This window comes from Mytilus trossulus, chromosome 6, assembly GCF_036588685.1.
Source record: "Mytilus trossulus isolate FHL-02 chromosome 6, PNRI_Mtr1.1.1.hap1, whole genome shotgun sequence".
NCBI classification, from domain to species: domain Eukaryota; kingdom Metazoa; phylum Mollusca; class Bivalvia; order Mytilida; family Mytilidae; genus Mytilus; species Mytilus trossulus.
In genome coordinates this window covers 15,234,868-15,255,804 of record NC_086378.1, presented here as the reverse complement: position 1 = coordinate 15,255,804, position 20,937 = coordinate 15,234,868, and the positions used below count along the sequence as shown (strand labels likewise).

The following is a 20,937-nucleotide window of genomic DNA, read 5'->3' as shown; positions in this document are numbered from 1 at the left end:
CTGAGTTAAAAATAATTGGTTTTTCGTTTGTGTGTGTCTGGTAATATCAAATAACTTGGATAGAAAATTGGTTAAAATGATAGCAAATTATAGCAAATTACAGAGTTATCTCCCCTTATCCGTTAATTTCTAGTGCATTACAACCAAATTGTATCTTCTATTTCCAGAACAGATAATGGAAATAAATGTTATTTTTGTGCATAACTACATTTTATGAACTGAAATCAATGTCAAATTGGGTGGGTTTTTTTTGTCATGTTTTCACCACTGCCTGATTCCTAGGCAGACTGGCACTTAATCACTCAGCTGATTTGTTTTATTTTTATTCTTACGAGTCCATTAGTTGTTCTATTTGGTTGTTTAATGATTTGTTATAATCATTGAATAAAATTTAACTGTTGAACATGACAAAGGTAGAAAGGCACCTAGCTGGTGGACAATGTGATTGCAAATGTACCACATATGGTCAGCTTCTTGTCAGCAGTGTGGTTTATATTTTTGCATGACCAACTCATTCATGTCTTTAATTTTTTATATAAATAAATTATAAAAATTAACTGATTGATTGAGATTCTCATGAAAGATCAATTCTATAAATGAAGATATCTGTGATTGAATTTTACTTCAAAGAAATTGACCACTACTCCCTACTCTCTCATGGAAGGAGAAGTCACTTCTCCTTCTCCAAAATCCTGTCTATCCTCTTTAAATTATTGGAATTAAGAATAACATTAATTTTATAATTAGATCCCAGTCAATGACACTTTCTGTCAGTATCTTTATTTCTCATTTTTTACTTAAAGAAATCTGACTGGTATACATTATAGTAAATATATAATATTGTATTCCTCTACTGACAAAAGTTAGCTATATGTCATGGCTTAGAGCATCTGCTTTTGGTTCAGTATTATGCTATCTACTTTCTTGTTGTGTTTTTTGGGGGGTTTTTCGTGCAGATACTGGTTTCCAGAAACAGATTTTGAAATATCTGTTTACTACAAATATCATCTCTGTGTATTTCAATATCTGATTGAAAATAAGCAGACTAAAGTACTAACAACAAATGCTAAGTTCTTTTGTTACAATAAGACTGTTGTAGTTCTGTCTTTTTCATGTCATAAAAGCAGAAAAGAATAGACAAGGATCTATAGGCAAAATGAACTTAACAATCACTCTTGACCAGGGGATAGACACTTAAGGAAAGTACCGGTACCCAAGACATTCTCTGAATTATAATTTCTCTCATTAAGTTTATTGGTTCGAAAAATCATTAAATAATACTGGAAACTCAATGTGCTATCTATTGAACTTTAAACTTAATTATAATAATTTAATAGGTGCATGTTCATTACAATGCATCTAAACTAGTGTTAGTTTTTATAAAAAGAGGGGACAAAAGACAATATTTTAAACTCTATATTTTATTTTTTTACAGCTATCACAGATGCTGTAATTCTTCATGCTGAAGATGACAGAGAACTAGTATTAGAACTCATTCAAAATATGGAGACAGAATTCCCAAAATTAAAACTAAATTTAAAATTATTTGAAGAGTTGAATGCAGGTAAAACTATATTAGGCTCAGCACCACTTCTGTTTGGAACCTGTAGATTCTTATTTGTGTTTGTGACTAAAGCATTTGCCAAGGATGATCTGCCAAGATTTTTGAATGAGATTCTATTGATTGAAACTATAACATTTAAGGACAAAAGCAGTAGATTAATACCAGTATTGAAGGATGAGTGCTATCTTCCAGAGTTAGCACCCCTGATTCCTTTAAAATACAATCGATATTTGGAGGGCAAATCTCGAGGCATTAGAGATCGTGGATTTATGAATAGTTTTGAGAAATTGGTAAAAATAGGTAGAAAAAATTACTTGCCAAGCTAGCATACTGTTGTGATGATAAAGTAGAAATCTCAAAATTTTTTATTAATGTGAATTATGCATCTGAATATAAGTATCGCAATATTAAGAACTCACATTTTGACATCTGATACATATAAATGTACTTTTAAAACACTCAATAATTAATCTTGTATCTAATTTATTCTTCACAAATTGAACTTCTATATACAGGCAATCATTTCTGAATTTGCAATATTTAATTTAAAATTGTGGAATATGATTTTAGCAAAGGAAACACTGGTTTATTTTTCCCCAATTTCTTTTCTTTTTTCTTTTTTTTTATATTTTGAATAATCATAAATTCTACTATAATAAGAAGTGAAGATTTTGGAAATTTGTTTATGTTTTATTGTTGAGCTGTACTTGGAATGTATAAGCTATTTTTTAATTGTAAATAAAATTACTACTTGCAAATATTAATTTCCTCTCTTCATAATTGAAGGAAGATTAACATACAATACCTTTTAGGTAAACATATAAAATACAGTTTTGGTTTATGTTAAAGGAAGTGAATTTATTTCTTGAAAATGGGTGTTTTTGTTGCTTTAGGTAGGGCAGGGGAAAATGTCAATTGTTATAGATTGTTTTATGTTTAAATTTTAGTTGAGTGACCTTTGGTTGTTAAATCTATATCATAAATCATAATTTATTTTTGTTATTAATTCTGTTAGCTGCTTTGCAACAATCATTTGCCAAGGTAAAATATATAGCTTGCTTCTATTTGTTATCTAGAGTTATCTTTCTTTTTGTTCCATGTATATTATTGAAGTAATAAGTTATAACATTTGTATAAGTTGAATGTAAACTATATATAATTGCATTTGTAAATAATGTTCAAGAGGGCATGATTTCAAACCATAGACAATCAAGTATATTTCCATATATAGAAAGGATATCTATCCTTGATATATGTTCAAATCATTTGTATTTTGAATCTAAATGCATTTTCTTGTCTAAAGTAGTGTTGGATTTTGTGACATACTTTACTTACCAAAAAAATCATTAGGGCTTGAATTTACAGTTATTATACCTCACGTTGGCACTTAAAAGTCAAATAATTTTAAATGGGCATCCAGGGCATGGTGAAAGACAGCAACTCTTTTGGATGGAAGAGCTAAAGTGAGGGCAAATATTTCTTGTTCCTGTTATTAAATACACTGTTGATTATATTAACTTTTAAGATTAAAAAAAGAAACTAAATTAATGACATGAATATTCATTTATAATCATGAAGATAGGTACGGAAGAAGTTATATAATTATCTGACTTTTTTTATTTAAGAAATAAGGTTCTTATATGCATTTATTTAGGTTTCCTTGTTTTTACAACTTTCAGTTTCATATATATGCATTTTCCTGTAGTGTGCTTATATTATTATGTCATTGTTCAGATGGCATGTACACTGATTGACCTAAGTAACTCATTCACAAAATGTATATGATGTAGTGGTATAATTGGAACAGCCAAAACAATTTATGATGTTGCTGATCAGCTCCTATACAATACATGTTTATTTATAATGACACTGATGTAAAATAAAAAAAATTAACTGACTTGGATCAGAAACTTTAGAAGAATATTGATGTTTTTTATAAAATCTATTTTCAGTCTCTGTTTAAAGTCCAAATCAAAGATTTTTTTTTAGTTCATAAAATTTATAAAGGTTATTAAAGAAACTAATGAAATATGATCAATTAATACTTTGAGATGGTCAAGGTTTTTTTAAAGATAATAATGTATTTAATTTAGGTAAAGGAAATCCATATTTTTCTGTTTTGTTTTTTATAAAAAATTGTTTTGTTATCTTTCTTTTTTTTAGGAGGGGGAGGAAGTTGTGTTTGTTATTTTTCAAAATTAAATCATAAGAATGGGCATAATTATGTACAAAACAAAATGGCAGTTGAAGATTTTATTCTGGTAAATATCATTAACGAGTGCTCCTCTATTTATATTATACTTGTTATATTAGTATTATTGAAGAAAGATTTACAATGTATCAAATTGTATGCAAAGCTTGAGACAATTGTTATGAATGTTTGTTAAAGTTTGAAGAATGGATGCTAAAAAATAGTGTGGCTTCTTTATTTCATTCTATCATTGTATTTGCTGATATATATATATCTGTAAAATAAAAGCTCGGATTATGTATATCAGTATCAAGTTTTTGGAAAGAAATATATAATCAATGTATTTTAATGCCCCACCTACGATAGTAGAGGGGCAGTTTGTTTTCTGGTCTGTGCATCCGTCCGTCTGTTTGTCCATCTGTCCCACTTCAAGTTAAAGTTTTTGGTCAAGGTAGTTTTTGATGAAGTTGAAGGCCAATCAACTTGAAACTTAGTATACATGTTCCCTTTGATAAGATCATTCTAATTTTAATGCCAAATTAGAGAATTTATTCCAATTTCACAGTTCACTAAACATAGAAAATGAAAGTGCGAGTGGGGCATCCATGTACTGTGGGCACATTCTTGTTTCTACATAAGATCCATATTTTTTCAGCATGTTTTTAGAGCATAATATGATGGCAGGGTGAACAGTAAATCCAGAAAATGTTTCTAGGTTTTTATCAGTTTATTAATGGAACTAGTTGAATATAGCAAGAGAAAGAAATCACATTTTTGTACATGTTTGTTTCTTAACAACAAAAAAAGTATTTGTTGTTCTTGTACATATTGTTATCAACATCAATACTTATATCTCTTCCTGAATATGCATGAAATATTTGCCACTGAATGTTAAGCAATCAACAATCAATCAATTTAATACATATATGTATGCATATTTTCCTGATTCCCAATAATTACATTACATTTTTGTGCATTCTTCAAAAATAGCAATTATAAATGCACATAATCATTTCTCAGTTAAAAGTACATGAAAGGTAGTAATAAAACATTTTATAACACAAATAGCTGATATAGGGAAAACATTTTCTTTTTTGAACACACATTAGTGATTACCTGTGATGTTAGGTGCTTCTTTTACTGAAACTATTTGATTTTTGTCACCAGTCATACAGATTAACTTATTTTTATTAATGGCAGCTAGTGCTACCTTTATTTTAAGGAGTATTTTATCAAATTTGATATGCAAGTCTAGGAAAGGACTTCAGCGACTTCAACAACTCTGTCACAACCAATAAACTAAGTTCATGTTATATTTGCATACAATGATAATTGATACACAACCCATGTCAAAATATAAAAGTCCTTTCCTATCCTTTCATATCCAAATTAGTGGAATATTCTTCAGGACTAGTCAAAATCAACCATATGATAATACTCAAATTTTACTATGCAAAAGAACCAGTGAAAAAAACTGCAAGCACCATTTTACACCAGATTCACTATTTAACGGTATGATTCTTTTACATTATATTGAGATGGGTTTTCCTTTTCAATTATTTGATGTCACATTACTATTGGTTGTGATTTCGTATAGTATATATATGTAGCCTTTCTTAGTGTTTTTTGCAAAGATTGCATACAATGCTATAGAATCTTTTTAGTCACTCCCTGGTTTTTGTAAATAACATAGTGCATTATTGTAGATATTCTTTAGATCCTAACCATGATCATGTTACACAATATCATGCATGGTTCTTTGATTTCATAGTTATTCTAAAATCTGCCAACAAGCTAGCCTGTAGAAAATGTGTACTTCATTGAACATTATAATTTGTTGTTGATATTTACCATGAAATCTGTGAAAATTGGTATCCCATTAATAGTTATCAATCCACAGTATTTGATTTTGTCTGATGCTTGGTCCGTTTCTGTGTGTGTTACATTTTAGTGTTGTGTCGTTGTTCTCCTCTTATATTTAATGCGTTTCCCTCGGTTTTAGTTTGTTGCCCCGATTTTGTTTTTTGTCCATGGATATATGAGTTTTGAACATCGGTATACTACTGTTGCTTTATTTGAGACTTATTTTGATGGCTTTTGTTTGTTAATTATATTCTCATCATGTGTTTACTATGATTGAGAACAAGTTTGATTAGCTGAGAGTTTCTAGGATTATGCTATGCAAATCATGTTATTTTTTTATAACCAAGAAGGTTACTAGTTGTACAAGTTCAATCATATTTACAATTCAGAATTTGTACAAACTTTGGTACCTCAGCTGTATTTGAAAATCTTTAAGAAATTTTGGTCCTTAATGCTCTTCAACTACATACTTTATTTAACCTTTTTAACTTTTTTGAATCTTGTGTCACTGATATATCTTTTGTAGACGAGAGGCACGTCTGGAGAAAATACAAAATTTAATCATGGTATCTATGATGTGTTTATTGTCTTTCTCTTTTTGACTGGTTATTGGGAAAATCTTTTCTTTCAAACAAATCCTAATACATTGTACAATAGTTCATATTCATAATATGGTTTGTTTTCATTTGTAATTGCTACTATTTCAGGAGGGAATTTTGAACATGCCAATGAATGTTTAGATGGGTTTTAGTCTATTTATAAACAGGGTTTTTTTCTGCCCTCAAGAGAACAGAAGAAACCTGACTTGATTTGTAATTGATTTCACTGTTTCAAGACATGCTTTGTAAGTTATTAGAAAACATCATGAATGATTGTGCTATAAATTCATTATAGATTTGAAGTACATGTATATTTAGGATGACTTAAGTTATTTGTTTATGATATTTGGGAAAGTCTTGTGTATATATATATAACTAATGTATACTATATACCGTTAGTGTATTGAAAATATATATTTATTATTAAAAATGTGTAATTTAAAACTTAATTTTAGTTTTGTGAACAGAAATGTAATGCATAGCAAAGATTTCTGTTCTGATGTTTTTAAGATTATAAAACTAAATATGTTTACCTTGAAATGAAGATCAGATTTTATCCTAAAATTTACACCATATCATTCTATTTTTATATATAAGTAGGGAGGCAATTTGTATTTGATATGACAATCAATGAATATAATATTTTGTATTAAATAAAAAGTGAAAACAACACGTTTAATAATTTTTTGCTTGTTATGTCTCATCAATTTTGAAAAAGGATCTACCAATTAATTTACATCTTAAGTGCTCTTGTTTTGTCTGATACAAAGTGCTTGTTTTATTGAACAGTTGTTTTTTCTTGTATTGTAAGGATTGTTTTACCTTCTTTTTATTATTCTATTGTACTATAATATGACTCTGGCTTTAATTTGTCTAGGGAGGGGTTGGAGGTATTTACCTGCTCTGTTATATTCACCCATGAAAAGCAATTCTTGATATGATATGTGACTGAAGTTAAAACATATTTACATTGTAAATTTTATACACTTCTCAGTAAAGTTAAAGGATTATTTGATAAACAAAGGATTTTTAGATTTTAATTGAGTTGTGCTGATCTTAAGTTTGTTATTTAAAGTTGGTTAAATCCTAAGATTTTGGGAATACATGTAATATATATTTTAATATAAACCGGCGTTTTACGTTTCCGCAAATTGGCATTACTTTTCCGGAAAAAAAAGATGACGTTTCCGCAAAAAAAAGTTTACGTTTCCGCAAATAAATATCTTACTTTTCCGAAAAAAATGAATTATTTCCGCAAATAATTAAGGAATACCTGTTGATTGCATTTAAAGCAATGCCATACATATGTATTAAGTTAAAGGTCATCACAGCATGCAAGTAAAATTCATTATTTAAATGTAAACAAACGTTTGTTCAAAAGTCAGCACTAATCAGATGTATCTTGATAAGATTTCATAGGTCAGTTCTGGCAGAATACATGTATGTGTACCCAACACGTCTTACAAAGTCCAATGTAGTACATTGACCGTTTACAAGTTTTGAATTTTGTTTAAGAAGGAAGTCCATATTTTCCTTTTCATATTTGCGAAGAGGTGCCGCTTGACAGTTAGAGCTCTCATCTTAAGATGTTGTTTGCAGTTTCAATAACACATCGATAAAAACAAAATTGTTAGGATGGCTAACGGAAAACTGCTCGTTCGAAAAGACTCGACACCATTTGTTGTTTTCTTTTCCTCGGGGTTCAGGAGCCGAAGTGATGCCCAAATGGTTGGTGGAAATCTTATCTTTCATATATTTAAATATTTTTAATTTGCAATTTACCAGGTAAATTTCCGGAAAAGTAATAAATACAAATTGCGGAAACGTATACTTTTAATTTGCGGAAACGTAGTATTGGGACTTTGAAAAATTAGCGGAAATGCAATACGCCCATATAAACAACCTAATATAGTTTGCTTTAGGGACTTAAAATATAAGTATAGGTATTTGTTATATGTTTAGGGTAAACTAATTACTCATGCCAATTTTCTGTGTTAAAAAAGGATGAAAAATCAATGGGCAATACAAATCAAAAGTGTATTTCATAAACGAAATTAAATTTCAGCCATTTTGTGTTTTTCTTCAATGAAACAGAGTGTATTTACTTATGAATCCATCCATTTGTATTATTAAGATAACATGGTCTCATGTTACTTTTGTGTCTTTATAGATTTAGTACCCAAAGAGGATGTGATGTTTATATTATCTATCTATTGAAGCCTTGTTTATATTCATCTGTGATAAATGCTTCATTACATTGTAATACATAAAAAAAATAATTTTAAATCTTTCTGCATTTTTATCAATCAAATATGTTTCCTTTTGGTAAAACATATTTTCAAATTGTTACTAGAATGTTGAATTTTATCATGTGTTCATGTCATCACGAGTGACAGGATTTGTCAACAATGATAAACTTGAATTTTTAGCCATTAGAAATATTGCTTGCAGACACCCATCAACTGGAAAAAATCTGCTGATTAATTGGACCAACCACAAGTAACATTTTAAGTGACTAATTTCTCAATTTAAAAGTTGTGAGTAAGGTTATCATTCTAATACAGCAATATCAGTCATAAAAAGTCAAATCACAAAAATTACTGAATTCAAAAATTAAAGTCCCTAATCAAATGGCAAAATCAAAAGCTCACACACATCAATATAATGGATAACAATTGTCATATTCCTGACTTGGTGCAAACAAATCAATATTATATATGAACGAAAAAAGATTCTGGTAGGTAAAAGTCTATAAAGATGTGGTTAGAATAACCATTTACATTTCTGGAATTAACTGAATAAATGTCGAAAGAAATGATTATATGCAAATAGTGTGGGGTAAATAATATACATACATCAGATATCGAATTGTAGAGGCAGTAACATTTATAGAGAACACCCGAGCTCAGCATGTAAATGTGTTGTCCTATTCATTTATATTGTAGTCCTGTAATGTTGTGTTGTCATCTTAATATTATATTTTACATGGCCATACACGAGGGAGGTATGGCATGCCACAAAACAGGGTTCAACCCACCATTTTCGTCGAGCCTGCGACTTTTGTCGCAGAAAGCTCGACATAGGGATAGTGATCCTGCGGCGGCGGCGGCTACGGCGGCTGCAGTGTTAGCTCACTTCTTAAAAGCTTTATATTTTAGAAGGTGGGAGACCTGGATGCTTCATACTTTGTATATGGATGCCTCATGTTACGAAGTTTCCGTCAGTCACATGTCCAATGTCCTTGACCTCATTTTCATGGTTCAGTGACCACTTGAAAAAAAAGTTAAGATTTTTTGTAATGTTAAATTCTCTCTTATTATAAGTAATAGGATAATTTGGTATGTGCGTACCTTGCAAGGTTGTCTTACCCGTCAGACAGTTTTCACTTGACCTTGACCTCATTTCATGGATCAGTGAACAAGGTTAAGTTTTGGTGGTCAAGTCCATATCTGAGATACTATAAGCAATAGGTCTAGTATATTCGGTGTATGGAAGCACTGTAAGGTGTACATGTCCAACTGACAGGTGTCATCTGACCTTGACCTCATTTTCATGGTTCAGTGGTTATAGTTTAACTTTTGTGTTTTGGTCTGTTTTTCTTTTATACTGTATGCAATAGGTCTTCTATATTTTGTGTATGGAATGGTTGTTAGGTGTACATGTCTATCTGGCAGGTGTCATATGACCTTGACCTCATTTTCATGGTTCAGTTGTCAAAGTTAAGTTTTTGAGTTTTGGCCTTTTTTTCTAATACTATATGCAATAGGTCAACTATATTTGGTTTATAGAAATATTTTATGATCTACATGTCAGTCGCACAGATTTTATTTGACCTTGACCTCATTTTTTACGGTTCATTGCTCAGTGTTTAGCTTTTGTGTTTTGGTCTGTTTTTCTTAAACTATAAGCAATAAGTCAATTTTATTTGTTGTATGGAAGAATTGTTAGCTGTACATGCCTACCTGGCATGGTTCATCTGACCTTGACCTCATTTTCATGGTTCAAAGGTCAATGTTTAGTTTTCTTGGTTTATGTTAAGTTTATGTGACAGTTGTACACAATAAAGCTTTATTATTAGGACTATCATGATAATATCAATGATTAGTAAAGAAGGCGAGACATTTCAGTGTGTGCACTCTTGTTTCCTTTAAAAATGTCCTGTACCAAGTCAGGAATATGGCCATTGTTATATTATAGTTCGTTTCTGTGTGTGTTACATTTTAACGTTGTGTCGTTTGTTTTCTCTTATTTTTAAGTGTGAATTCACATTACTATAAGACGTTTCACGGTACTTATCTATCCCAAATTCATGTATAGGGTTTTGTTAAATGCTTAGTTCGTTTCTGTGTGTGTTACATTTTAATTTTGTGTCGTTGTTCTCCTCTTATAATCAATGCGTTTCCCTAGATTTTGGTTTGTTGTCCCAATTTTGTTTTTGTCCATGGATTTATGAGTTGTGAACAGCGGTATTCTACTGTTGCCTTTATTTAGATGTTCAATTGTAGGAGTAACATCACTGATGTTCTACTTACTTTCTTAGTCTTGCATTGATCTGATCAACAGGCTGATGACTAAATACTTGTGCATGCATTATGTATCAGAGGCGCATTTCTTGATTTATTATCATCCGGAATGGCAAATCACAAATATGTGAAAGCCAGGGATGTACACAAATATAGAAACAGCATTTAGTTTAAAAATAAAAAGTGAATGGAAATAAGCTCAGAGAAGCAATACTGTGGAGTTAAAATGAGAACTAGTCTGTAATAGGTCAATCACTGTTGAGGTTATTGACTTCCGACAATATGAAAATAAGGAGATGTTGTATAATTGATAATGAGACAGATTTCTATTTAATAGAAATAACAATGATGTAAGCCGTTACAGATGACAGTATAACCCTCGACTAGTTTCATAAGTTTTATTCTATGTCTTCCTTTTTACAAATAAGATAATTCTGGGGCTTTAATATTGTTTTAATGAACGACAACCCTATTGTACAGTTTGAGTTGTTTACTATTTTTAATTACGTATTATTCATATATCACAGTTGGGGGTTTATGTTCAAATCAAAGGCTGGAAAGTGGCACCTTGAAAAGACTAGATTTGCACTCAACAAATGTGTACTAAGTAAGTCGAAAAATTTAAATTTATGTCTTTTAAGCACGAGCACAGACTTGCACTCTGTATGAACACTCAATTTAAATACTCATGCAGCTATAACATTCAAAATATACCAACTGTTCCAGTCAAACTCGGGTAATGGATTTAAGATATTCACTGTTATAAAATAAATATGTGTATAATCATCATCTTGATTCAGATGAATAACTATAATTTCTGATATAGTGATGCCTATCATCATTAATTGATTTGATTCAGAGTATCTTATAAGGAGATTTGTCCTAGGGTGTTGAGTAAATCACGCACAGTAGGTTCTCATCAGTAAATCTACTTCGGGTATTGATCCTGAACGGATTGTAAAACGGTATAAAGATACATTTGATCATACTTATTGCTTATATATGACTGAGAATTTTTTTGTTTCATGTTGCTAACTGGTGGATGAAGATAAAATATTTTAATTGGTGAGTTTGCTTTTTATTAATATATTTTTGTCCGAGTCGAAGGAATGCATTTGATATTTCCCTCTCTTGGACGCATGCAATCAACAATAAATCTTTTTTTTAATATTCATGGAATCACACTTTTATGGCGACGTTCACAGCTTGCAATACGTGATTGATATAACGTATTTTTTTTATATATGCAAATTTTGTAAGATACGGTTATTTACTTTTTAGGGTAAGACAAATATTTTTTCCAATTTGCATCACATTTATACTAGAAGAATACATCATAAAATATCAATTTGCATGCTCTTAGATTTTTTAATGTGAACAACACTTTAAAATGTTTTTATCGTTCCAACAGTCTGGCCAAGTAAACGTAATCATCTGTCATTTTTGACACTTATGAACATTTTCAAAACAATGATAAATTTTCCTAAATCTGCTTCAATCTTTAGATGATTCCCTGCTCTGTCTAACAGAATAAGACTCAACCTTCAGGATTGCAGGCACCAATCACAAAACATGAGCAAATCTAGTTATGAATTTATTAGTTCGAGTGACAATAACGCGGTTTTGATTTCAGATGAATCGTTCACGATTGCACGTCTACTCATGTCTATACCCTTATGAAATATGATCAAATATATCTTCTAAATGTATCTACGCAATTAGAATATCGATGGACCACTGATTCCTCTGATTTATCTTTTAATATATATTGATTTATTTAGTTCCGTTATACAATATTAAGAAATCATGTTTCTTGATTACAATATCTGTATTTGGAAATCTATTGTGTTAAGGATTTTGATGTTTTTGGAATTCCATCATTCAATGCTCATCACCTTCCTCGTTTATTTGGCTTTGAATGTAAGACTCAGAGCGTCACTGACGAGTTTTGTAATTGTAGGATAAACGCTCTGTTTGTGAACACAATAATAGAGTTGTTTTTTATATTTAGGGGGCTAATGTGTACATATTTCTTGTGAAATAAATAAATTAAAGCAATGCATTTTCAATTGAAGGTTCATGTGCAATATAATTGTTATGATGGCTCACTAGCCAGGAATATCCCTAATAGTATATCCATGTATGATGGTCGGCATCCGCATCTAAAAGATATATCCTCGAGTAAATAAGTTTATTCAAATTTGTTCTCACAGTTAACAAATGATTTAAAGAACATCACATAAATGGGTGACTATAAAGTTTGATTATCGCCAACGCATGTGCAGGTATTAGGTAACGGAGTATGTAAGGTGGTGTCAATTTCCTTAATGCTTATCTTTGTTTTGCATATGCAATTGTTGCAACTTCTTTCACATGCCAATTAAAAAAAAACTTTGCTTTAAGTCAAAGTAATTTACAACAGAACAACACAAGCTCTTCAAATCTTTTACACGAACATTTATCAAACGGGACGAGACACTACACGTACAAATCATACGCATACGCACGAAAACATTATCAGCATAAATATAGTCTTAAACAGAGACATGCTTAGTTGAAGCACTGAAAAAAAGGCAAAAGTGCATCAATATAATGATGAATAAAATCAACCGCAGTGGTAGGAGTATCACTTATGTTCTACTTTCTTTCTTAGTCTTACATTGGTCTGTTCAACAGGCTTATAACTAGATGCTTTTGCATGTATTTATGTTTCAGAGGCGCATTTTTTGTTTTACTATCATCCTGAATGGCCAATCACAAATATGTGAAAGCCAGGGATGTACACAAATGTAGAAACAGCATTTAGTTTAAAAATAAAACGTTAATGAAAATAAGCTCAGAGAAGCAATGCCGTGGAGTTAAAATCAGAACTAGTATGTAATAGGTCAATCACTGATGAGGTTATTGACTTCCGACAATATGAAAATAAGGAGATGTTGTATAATTGATAATGAGACAGATTTCAATTTAATATACATAACAATGATGTAAGCCGTGTTACAGATGACGGTATAACCCTCGACGAGTTTCATAAGTTTTATTCTGTGTCTTCCTTTTTACAACTACGATAACTCTGGGGCTTTAATATTTTTAATGAACGACAACCCTATTGTACAGTTTAAGTTGTTTACAACTTTTAATTAAGTATTATTCATATATCCCAGTTGGGTTTTATGTTCAAATCAAAGGCTGGAAAGTGGCACCTTGAAAAGACTAGATTTGCACTCAACAAATGTGTAATAAGTAAGTCGAACAATTTTAATTTATGTCTTTTAAGCACGAGCACAGACTTGCACTCTGTATGAAAATTCAATTTGAATACTCATGCAGCTATAACATTCAAAATATACCAACTGTCCCAGTCAAACTCGGGTCATGAATTTAAAAAAAATCACTGTAATGAAATAAATATGTGTATAATCATCATCTTGATTCAGATGAATAACTATAATTTCTTATATAGTGATGCCTATCATCATTAATCGATTTGATTCAAAGTATCTTATAAGGAGATTTGTCCTAGGGTGTTTAGTAAACCATACACAGTAGGTTCTCATCAATCTACTTCGGGTATTGATCCTGAACGGATTGTAAAACAGTATAAAGATACATTTGATCACACTTATTGCTTATATATGACTGAGATTTTTTTTGTTTCATGTTGCTAACTGGTGGATCAAGATAAATTATTTTAATTGGTGAGTTTGCTTTTTATTAATATATTGTTGTCCGAGTCGAAGATATGCATTTGATATTTCCCTCTCTTGGACTCACGCAATCAACAATAAATCTTTTTTTTTAAATATTCATGGAATCACAGTTTTCTGGCGACGTTCATAGCTTGCAATACGTGATTGATAAAACGTAAGTTTTTTTTTATTTATGCAAAATTTGTAAGATATGGTTATTTACTTTTAAGGATAAGACATTTTTTTTCCATTTGTATCACATTTATACTAGAAGAATATATCATAATACATCAACGTGCATGCTCTTAGATTCTTTATTATGAAACACACTATAAAATGTATGTTTTTTGTTTCAAGTTTTTTGTTTTTTTAAACTTACCAACAGTCTGCCACGTAAATGTAATCATATGTTAAGTTAAATAGATACTTTTGGCTTTTAAGAACATTTCCAATTTTTTTTTCGATTTTCAAGAGCCTGTTTCAAACTTTAGATGATTCCCTGCTCTGTCTAATAGAATAAGACTTTAAAGAACCAAATACAAAACATTAGCTCTGATTACGAATTGCTTAGTTCGAGTGACAATAACGCAGTTTTCATTTCAGGTGAATCGTACATGATTTTATGTCACCTCGAGTTATCCACTGAAAGACTTATCTTCTTATTGTATTTACGCAATTTGAGTATCGATGGGCCACTATTTCCTCTGATTTATCTTTTACTTTCCTTGAGTTTGCTTCATTGATTTATCCACCTCCTTCTATTAATTTTATATTAAGAAATGATGCTTTTTGGTTATAAAACCTTTGTTGGATATAACAGTTTTTAATATCTATTGTATTAATGATTTGGATTTTCTTACCCCTGGAGTAGATTACCTTGGCCGTATTTGGCACAACGTTTTGGAATTTTGGGTTCTCAATGCTCTTCAACTTTGTATTTGTTTAGCTTTTTAACTATTTTGATCTGAGCGTCACTGATGAGTCTTATGTAGACGAAACCTTCCTCGTTTATCTGGCCGTTGAAATTTAAAACTTCGAGCGTCACTGTTGAGTCTTTTAATTGTAGGAAAAACGCTCTGTTTGTAAACACAATAATAGACTTGTATCTTTGATGAGTCGTTTTTCAAATTAACATAGGAAAATGAGTACATATTTCCGAAGAACTTAAAGTTGAAATATAATAAAGCAATTAAACATTTTCAACATAATTGTTATGACGGCTCAGGCGATTTACAACAATGGCGGGAAAAACCCCTCATAGTATAGCATAGTCGGCATCCGCATCTAAAAGATATATCCTCGAGTATATACGTTTATTCAGATTTGTTCTCACAGTTAACAAATAATTTTACCCATGGTAAACGAGTGAGTATTTTCATTCTTAATTTTATTAAGTATGAGGATACGGAGTATGTTAGATGGTGTCATTTTCCTCAATACATATCCTTATTTGCATATTCAATTGTTGCAACTGCTTTTACATGCCAATTAAAAAAACTTCATCTTAATTTGAATTTGTTACAACTGAACAACACAATCTCTACAAATCTTTACACCAACAGATATCAAACGGAATGAGACACTCCACTTACAAATCATGTATATAAGTACGAAAACATTATTAGCACTGATAAATACCGTCTGAAATAGTTGCATGCCGAAATGAAGCACAGAAAGAAGGCAGAAGCGCATCCACATAATGATGAATAAATTAGGCCGCAGTGATATTTTCAGCCAGTCCATGAGTTCATCAGTCTTTTAAAGAGAAATATGATTTTTTTGTGAGGTTGAGGCAGATCATTCCATGGTCACGTTCCCATGCAGGCTTTAGTTGTGTATGGGGCGTTGTTTCGTGGTATCTAAACTAATATTGCTTAACTAATAGTTTTTTGGTTAATTACGTTATATAAATGAAGAGGATACTATTGATTGCCAATTTGGAAAACTTCAGTTACTATAGTTTTGATATTTATAATTTTAACATCGGTTTGTTATTTTTCCAAAGTAGAATTGATTTTAAAAGTCGGGATTACATGTTTCTTTTAAAAGAATGGGAAAACTATCAAATGTAACGATAATAACATGTATCGTGAAAGTATCTGAGATAAGACTTGACAAACTATGATTTTAGTGTCTATTTTCATACACTGATGAAATCTTTATCCTGATATTTTATTATTTGTTCAACTCATAATAAACGTAAATGATAACAACTTATTCATCATTTGAAGTTTCAGATTTCATTCTCATTTCATATGTAAGATTAAAGTAAGTATCTATATTTTTTTACTGTCATATGCATAAATTACACAGCAATTTGTTCTTCATTAAATTTACCAATACTCCAGGTCAAGTAAATCATATTTTTAATATCTATGTTGTACTCTCATATGATTCAGTTATTCTGCTTCACCGGGGGTTTCAAATACTTGTTCAAACATATCTTTTTTATGTTATAAAAAAGAGATGCAGGTCTTTGTATTTTTTTTAATGTCAAACTACAATCATTAATCAAAGAAATTAAATCATAAATCAAATAACTCGTTTAAATTGTGTCTGATCACATAACTATATTTGCATTTTTTTGGTGATTAAAATGTTTTATGGTTTTTTTTTATATCTTCATTCGAACGGATGGTTCACGTATACTTATACGACCTTGTTCATGCTGTTACATCTTTATAACTCAACAAATGCTTATACAGTTTTTTGAAGTCTACATATTACTTAATAACGATGATTATAAAATTGACTTCTTTGAATTACAGGTATTCGAAAAAGTCACGTTTATTTTAAAACCCGAGGTAAAATGTTCGAAAGATAAATGTATAAAATATATTTTACCAAGCTCGACATGCCGTTTTCGTTTGTCCCGTACTCTCATAACGTTGACTCTGGAAAATGAAAATATAAAAAAGGCTACGTTTTACGTTTAAACCAGATTTCTATTGTAAAGAAAGAGAGTACAATCTTATTATTAACATAATAATCATATTGTTAGAATATGATTTCTATTGCTGGATATCTTGATCTTACTGTCCAAACCAATAATGGTATTTTATAAATGTTATACAATCATGATTCTGACCACATTTGTATTACTTAACTCCAGTAAAACTACATCTGCCCTGGATTTGGACACATATCTTTACTGTTACCCAACTTAATCCAATGGTTCTAATATCCAAAGATAGAAATCAGCTGGTACTCAGTGTTTGCAATCTTCTTTGGCCAATTAATGATTTGAATTGAAGCAAATATCTGACTGTGGTAATTTTTATAAATTTCCTGTTTACAAAACTTTTGAAATTTTTCATAAAACTAAGGATTTTCTCATCCAATGCATAGATAACCTTAGCCATATTTGGCACAATTATTTGGAATTTTGGATCCTCGCTGCTCTTCAACTTTGTAATTTGTTTGGATTTATGAATATTTTGATATGAGCGTCACTGGTGAGTCTTATGTAGTCAAAACGCGGGTCTGGCGTACTAAATTATAATCATGTTACCTTTGATAACTATTTACACCACTGGGTCGATGCAACTGCTGGTGGACGTTTCGTCCCCGAAGGTATCACCAGCCTAGTAGTCAACACTTCGATGTTGACATGACTATCAATAATGTGGTCATTTTTATAAATTTCCTGATTGCAAAACTTTATTTGACACAACTTTTTAGAATTTTGGTTCCTCAATGCTCTTTACCTTTGTACTTGTTTGGCTTTATAAACATTTTGATATGAGCATCACTGGTGGGTTTTAAGTAGAAGAAACGCGCGTCTGGCGTATTAAATTATAATCCTTGTACCTTTGATAACTATTATAAGTCATTTTCTTAGTTTAATTAAAGACGGGTAACAAAGTTGGCAAACTTACTATCTGTCTTATATCTTTCTAGACAAAACAATGGTTCCCATTTGAACAGATTTTTAAGCAAACAATAGACATGTGATCTGTGACAAAAGCGCCTACGAATTTTTCCAAGTAGAATGAATCCTCTGTATTAGATCAGGTGATGTTATCCATAGTTTTAACCGTCACTGCATAGGTTGAACTCGATTAGCTTCTACACCAAATACCAGTACATTTGTATAAAGCTAGAGGCGTGGGTCTTCCCCTTTACTTATTTCCCAGTTGACTCGACATAATCACAGGAAAAGACTGGATTACGTTCAGGAGCGATTCAGTATTGCATGTCTATTGTTTTATTGTAAAACAAAATCAAAACAAGTACTTGACAATCACAACTTAGGAATACAATAATTATTATCGTTCTTCATCTCAAATGTACAACAATGCCTCCAACTCGGAGGTATCCAGCAATGGCACAGGTTAAGTCTTTTTTTGTGAGGTTGATTACAATACATAATTCAATAAGGAACACGGCTGCATGATAATGTCAATCATAAATGAATATGTGTGAGTAATACATGTTTACGTCCACTGATCGACTTGTTTTGTATGATTCATGAGAAGTAGAATTCAAATATAGCCATATGAAGAAAAAACTAGAGGCTCTAAAGAGCCTGTGTCGCTCAGTTTGGTCTATGTGAACATTAAACAAAGGAAGCAAATAGATTCATGACAAAATTGTGTTTTGGTGATGTGATATGTTTGTTCATCTTACTTTACTGAACATTCTTTCTGCTTACAATTATTACTATCTATAATGAACTTGGCCCCGTAGTTTCTGTGGAAAATGTTACCGGTAGTAAAAAAAATTACAAATTTTATGAAAATTGTTTAAAATTGACTGTAACGGACAATAACTCCTCAGGGGGTCAATTGACCATTTTGGTCATGTTGACTTATTTGTAAATCTTACTTTGCTTAACATTATTGCTGTTTAAAGTTTATCGCTATCTATAATAATATTCAAGATAATAACCAAAAACAACAAAATTTCCTTAAAATGACAAATTCAGGGACAGCAACCCAACAAAAGGTTCTCTGATTTATCTGAAAATTTCAGGGCAGATGGTCTTGACCTGATAAACAATTTAACCCCATGTCAAATTTGCTCTAAATGCTTTGGTTTTTGAGTTATAAGCCAAAAGCTGCATTTCACCCCTATATTCTATTTTTAGCCATGGTGGCCATCTTGGTTGGTTTGTCGGGTCACGCCACACATTTTTTATAAACTAGATACCCCAGAGATGGTTGTGGCGAAGTGTGGATTAATTTGGCCCAGCAGTTAGGAGGAGAAGATTTTAGTAAAAGATATATAAAATTTACGAAAAATGGTAAAACATTGACTTTTAAGGGCAATAACTCCTTAAGGGGTCAACTGACCATTTTGATCATTTGACTTATTTGTAAATCTTACTTTACTGAACATTATTGCTGTTTACAGTTAATCTCTATCTATAATAATATTCAAGATAATAACCAAAAACAGCAAAGTTTCCTTAAAATTTTTAATTCAGGGGTAGCAACCCAACAACTGGTTCTCCGATTTATCTGAAAATTTCAGGGCAGATAGATCTTGACCTGATAAACAATTTTACCCCCATGTCAGATAATGATAATAATAGTTGTAAAAGGATGTGCCAAATTTCAAATGTGTTCAAATAGTTTAATGTTCTGTTGTACCTTTTCTTTTAGTTGTTGTTCATTCGTTTGATGTGGTCATTTTATTAAGGACTTTCCGTTTTAAACTTTCCTCGGTGTTCAGTATTTTTGTGATTTTACATTTTACTTTTATTTGTTTTCGATTAGATCACAATGAAAACCTGGGCGAAGCGATATATTTATGATAATTCCATAATACACGCAATTAACTTTTGATCGACCACATATCATTTTCATCTGAAGCATATCATTTTAATATGTAATTTATCATCGTTAATACAAATACAAATATATGAAGATATATAGTTTGAGATATAATCAAACTCATCAAAAGTACTGGGTTTATAAGGGATTTTAAACAGTATTTGTTATATATATATTTATGTGTAATAATAATATGAATTGTTTTACAGTAAAGAAAAAGGAGTACATCTCAAACGCTTTACTTGACATAAAAAAAATGATCAGTAATTGCAAATGTCATAAATAAGTTCAAAATTGAAACTGCATGTACCAATATTTTACAGTTTACACTTGATTAGAATAATAAATCACTACAGCAAAGTACAATTTTGTTATTTGTTATTTGGATGGAGAGTTGTCTCATTGGCACTCACACCAAATCTTCCTATATCTATTCAACACTTTTATGATATTGAATTAGACAATTCGCTTTCAAATAGTGTTTGTGTTCTTTGCACGAGGCCGCATCCACCACTTGCTCATTTTCATCCTGATGTTTTTGAGTTGGCAGCATTTTCATTGGCTAATACACTCCATCGCCTTCATAATTTTTACATTCTCAATCGTCAACCTTATGTTAAATTTGTGTAAATCACCATCTCAATGTGTCCATTAGAATTGAATTAAACACGTCAAAGTAATCTGTAATATCCTGGTACTACCAGTTCACAATCACTTTATTAAGGGCGAAT

At 30.8% G+C, this 20,937-nt stretch overlaps 1 protein-coding gene across 1 annotated transcript in view; it reads left to right on the top strand.

Annotated features, from left to right (window-relative positions):
• The window catches only part of LOC134720857 (hybrid signal transduction histidine kinase M-like), a 42,262-nt gene extending 34,922 nt beyond the window's left edge, over positions 1 to 7,340 (top strand). The window contains exon 9 of the mRNA XM_063583417.1: positions 1,436 to 7,340. Coding sequence (XP_063439487.1) covers positions 1,436 to 1,890 — 455 coding nt within the window. The 3' untranslated portion in view covers positions 1,891 to 7,340. The remainder of the gene's footprint in view (positions 1 to 1,435) is intronic.
• The last annotated feature ends 13,597 nt before the right edge of the window (positions 7,341 to 20,937 follow it).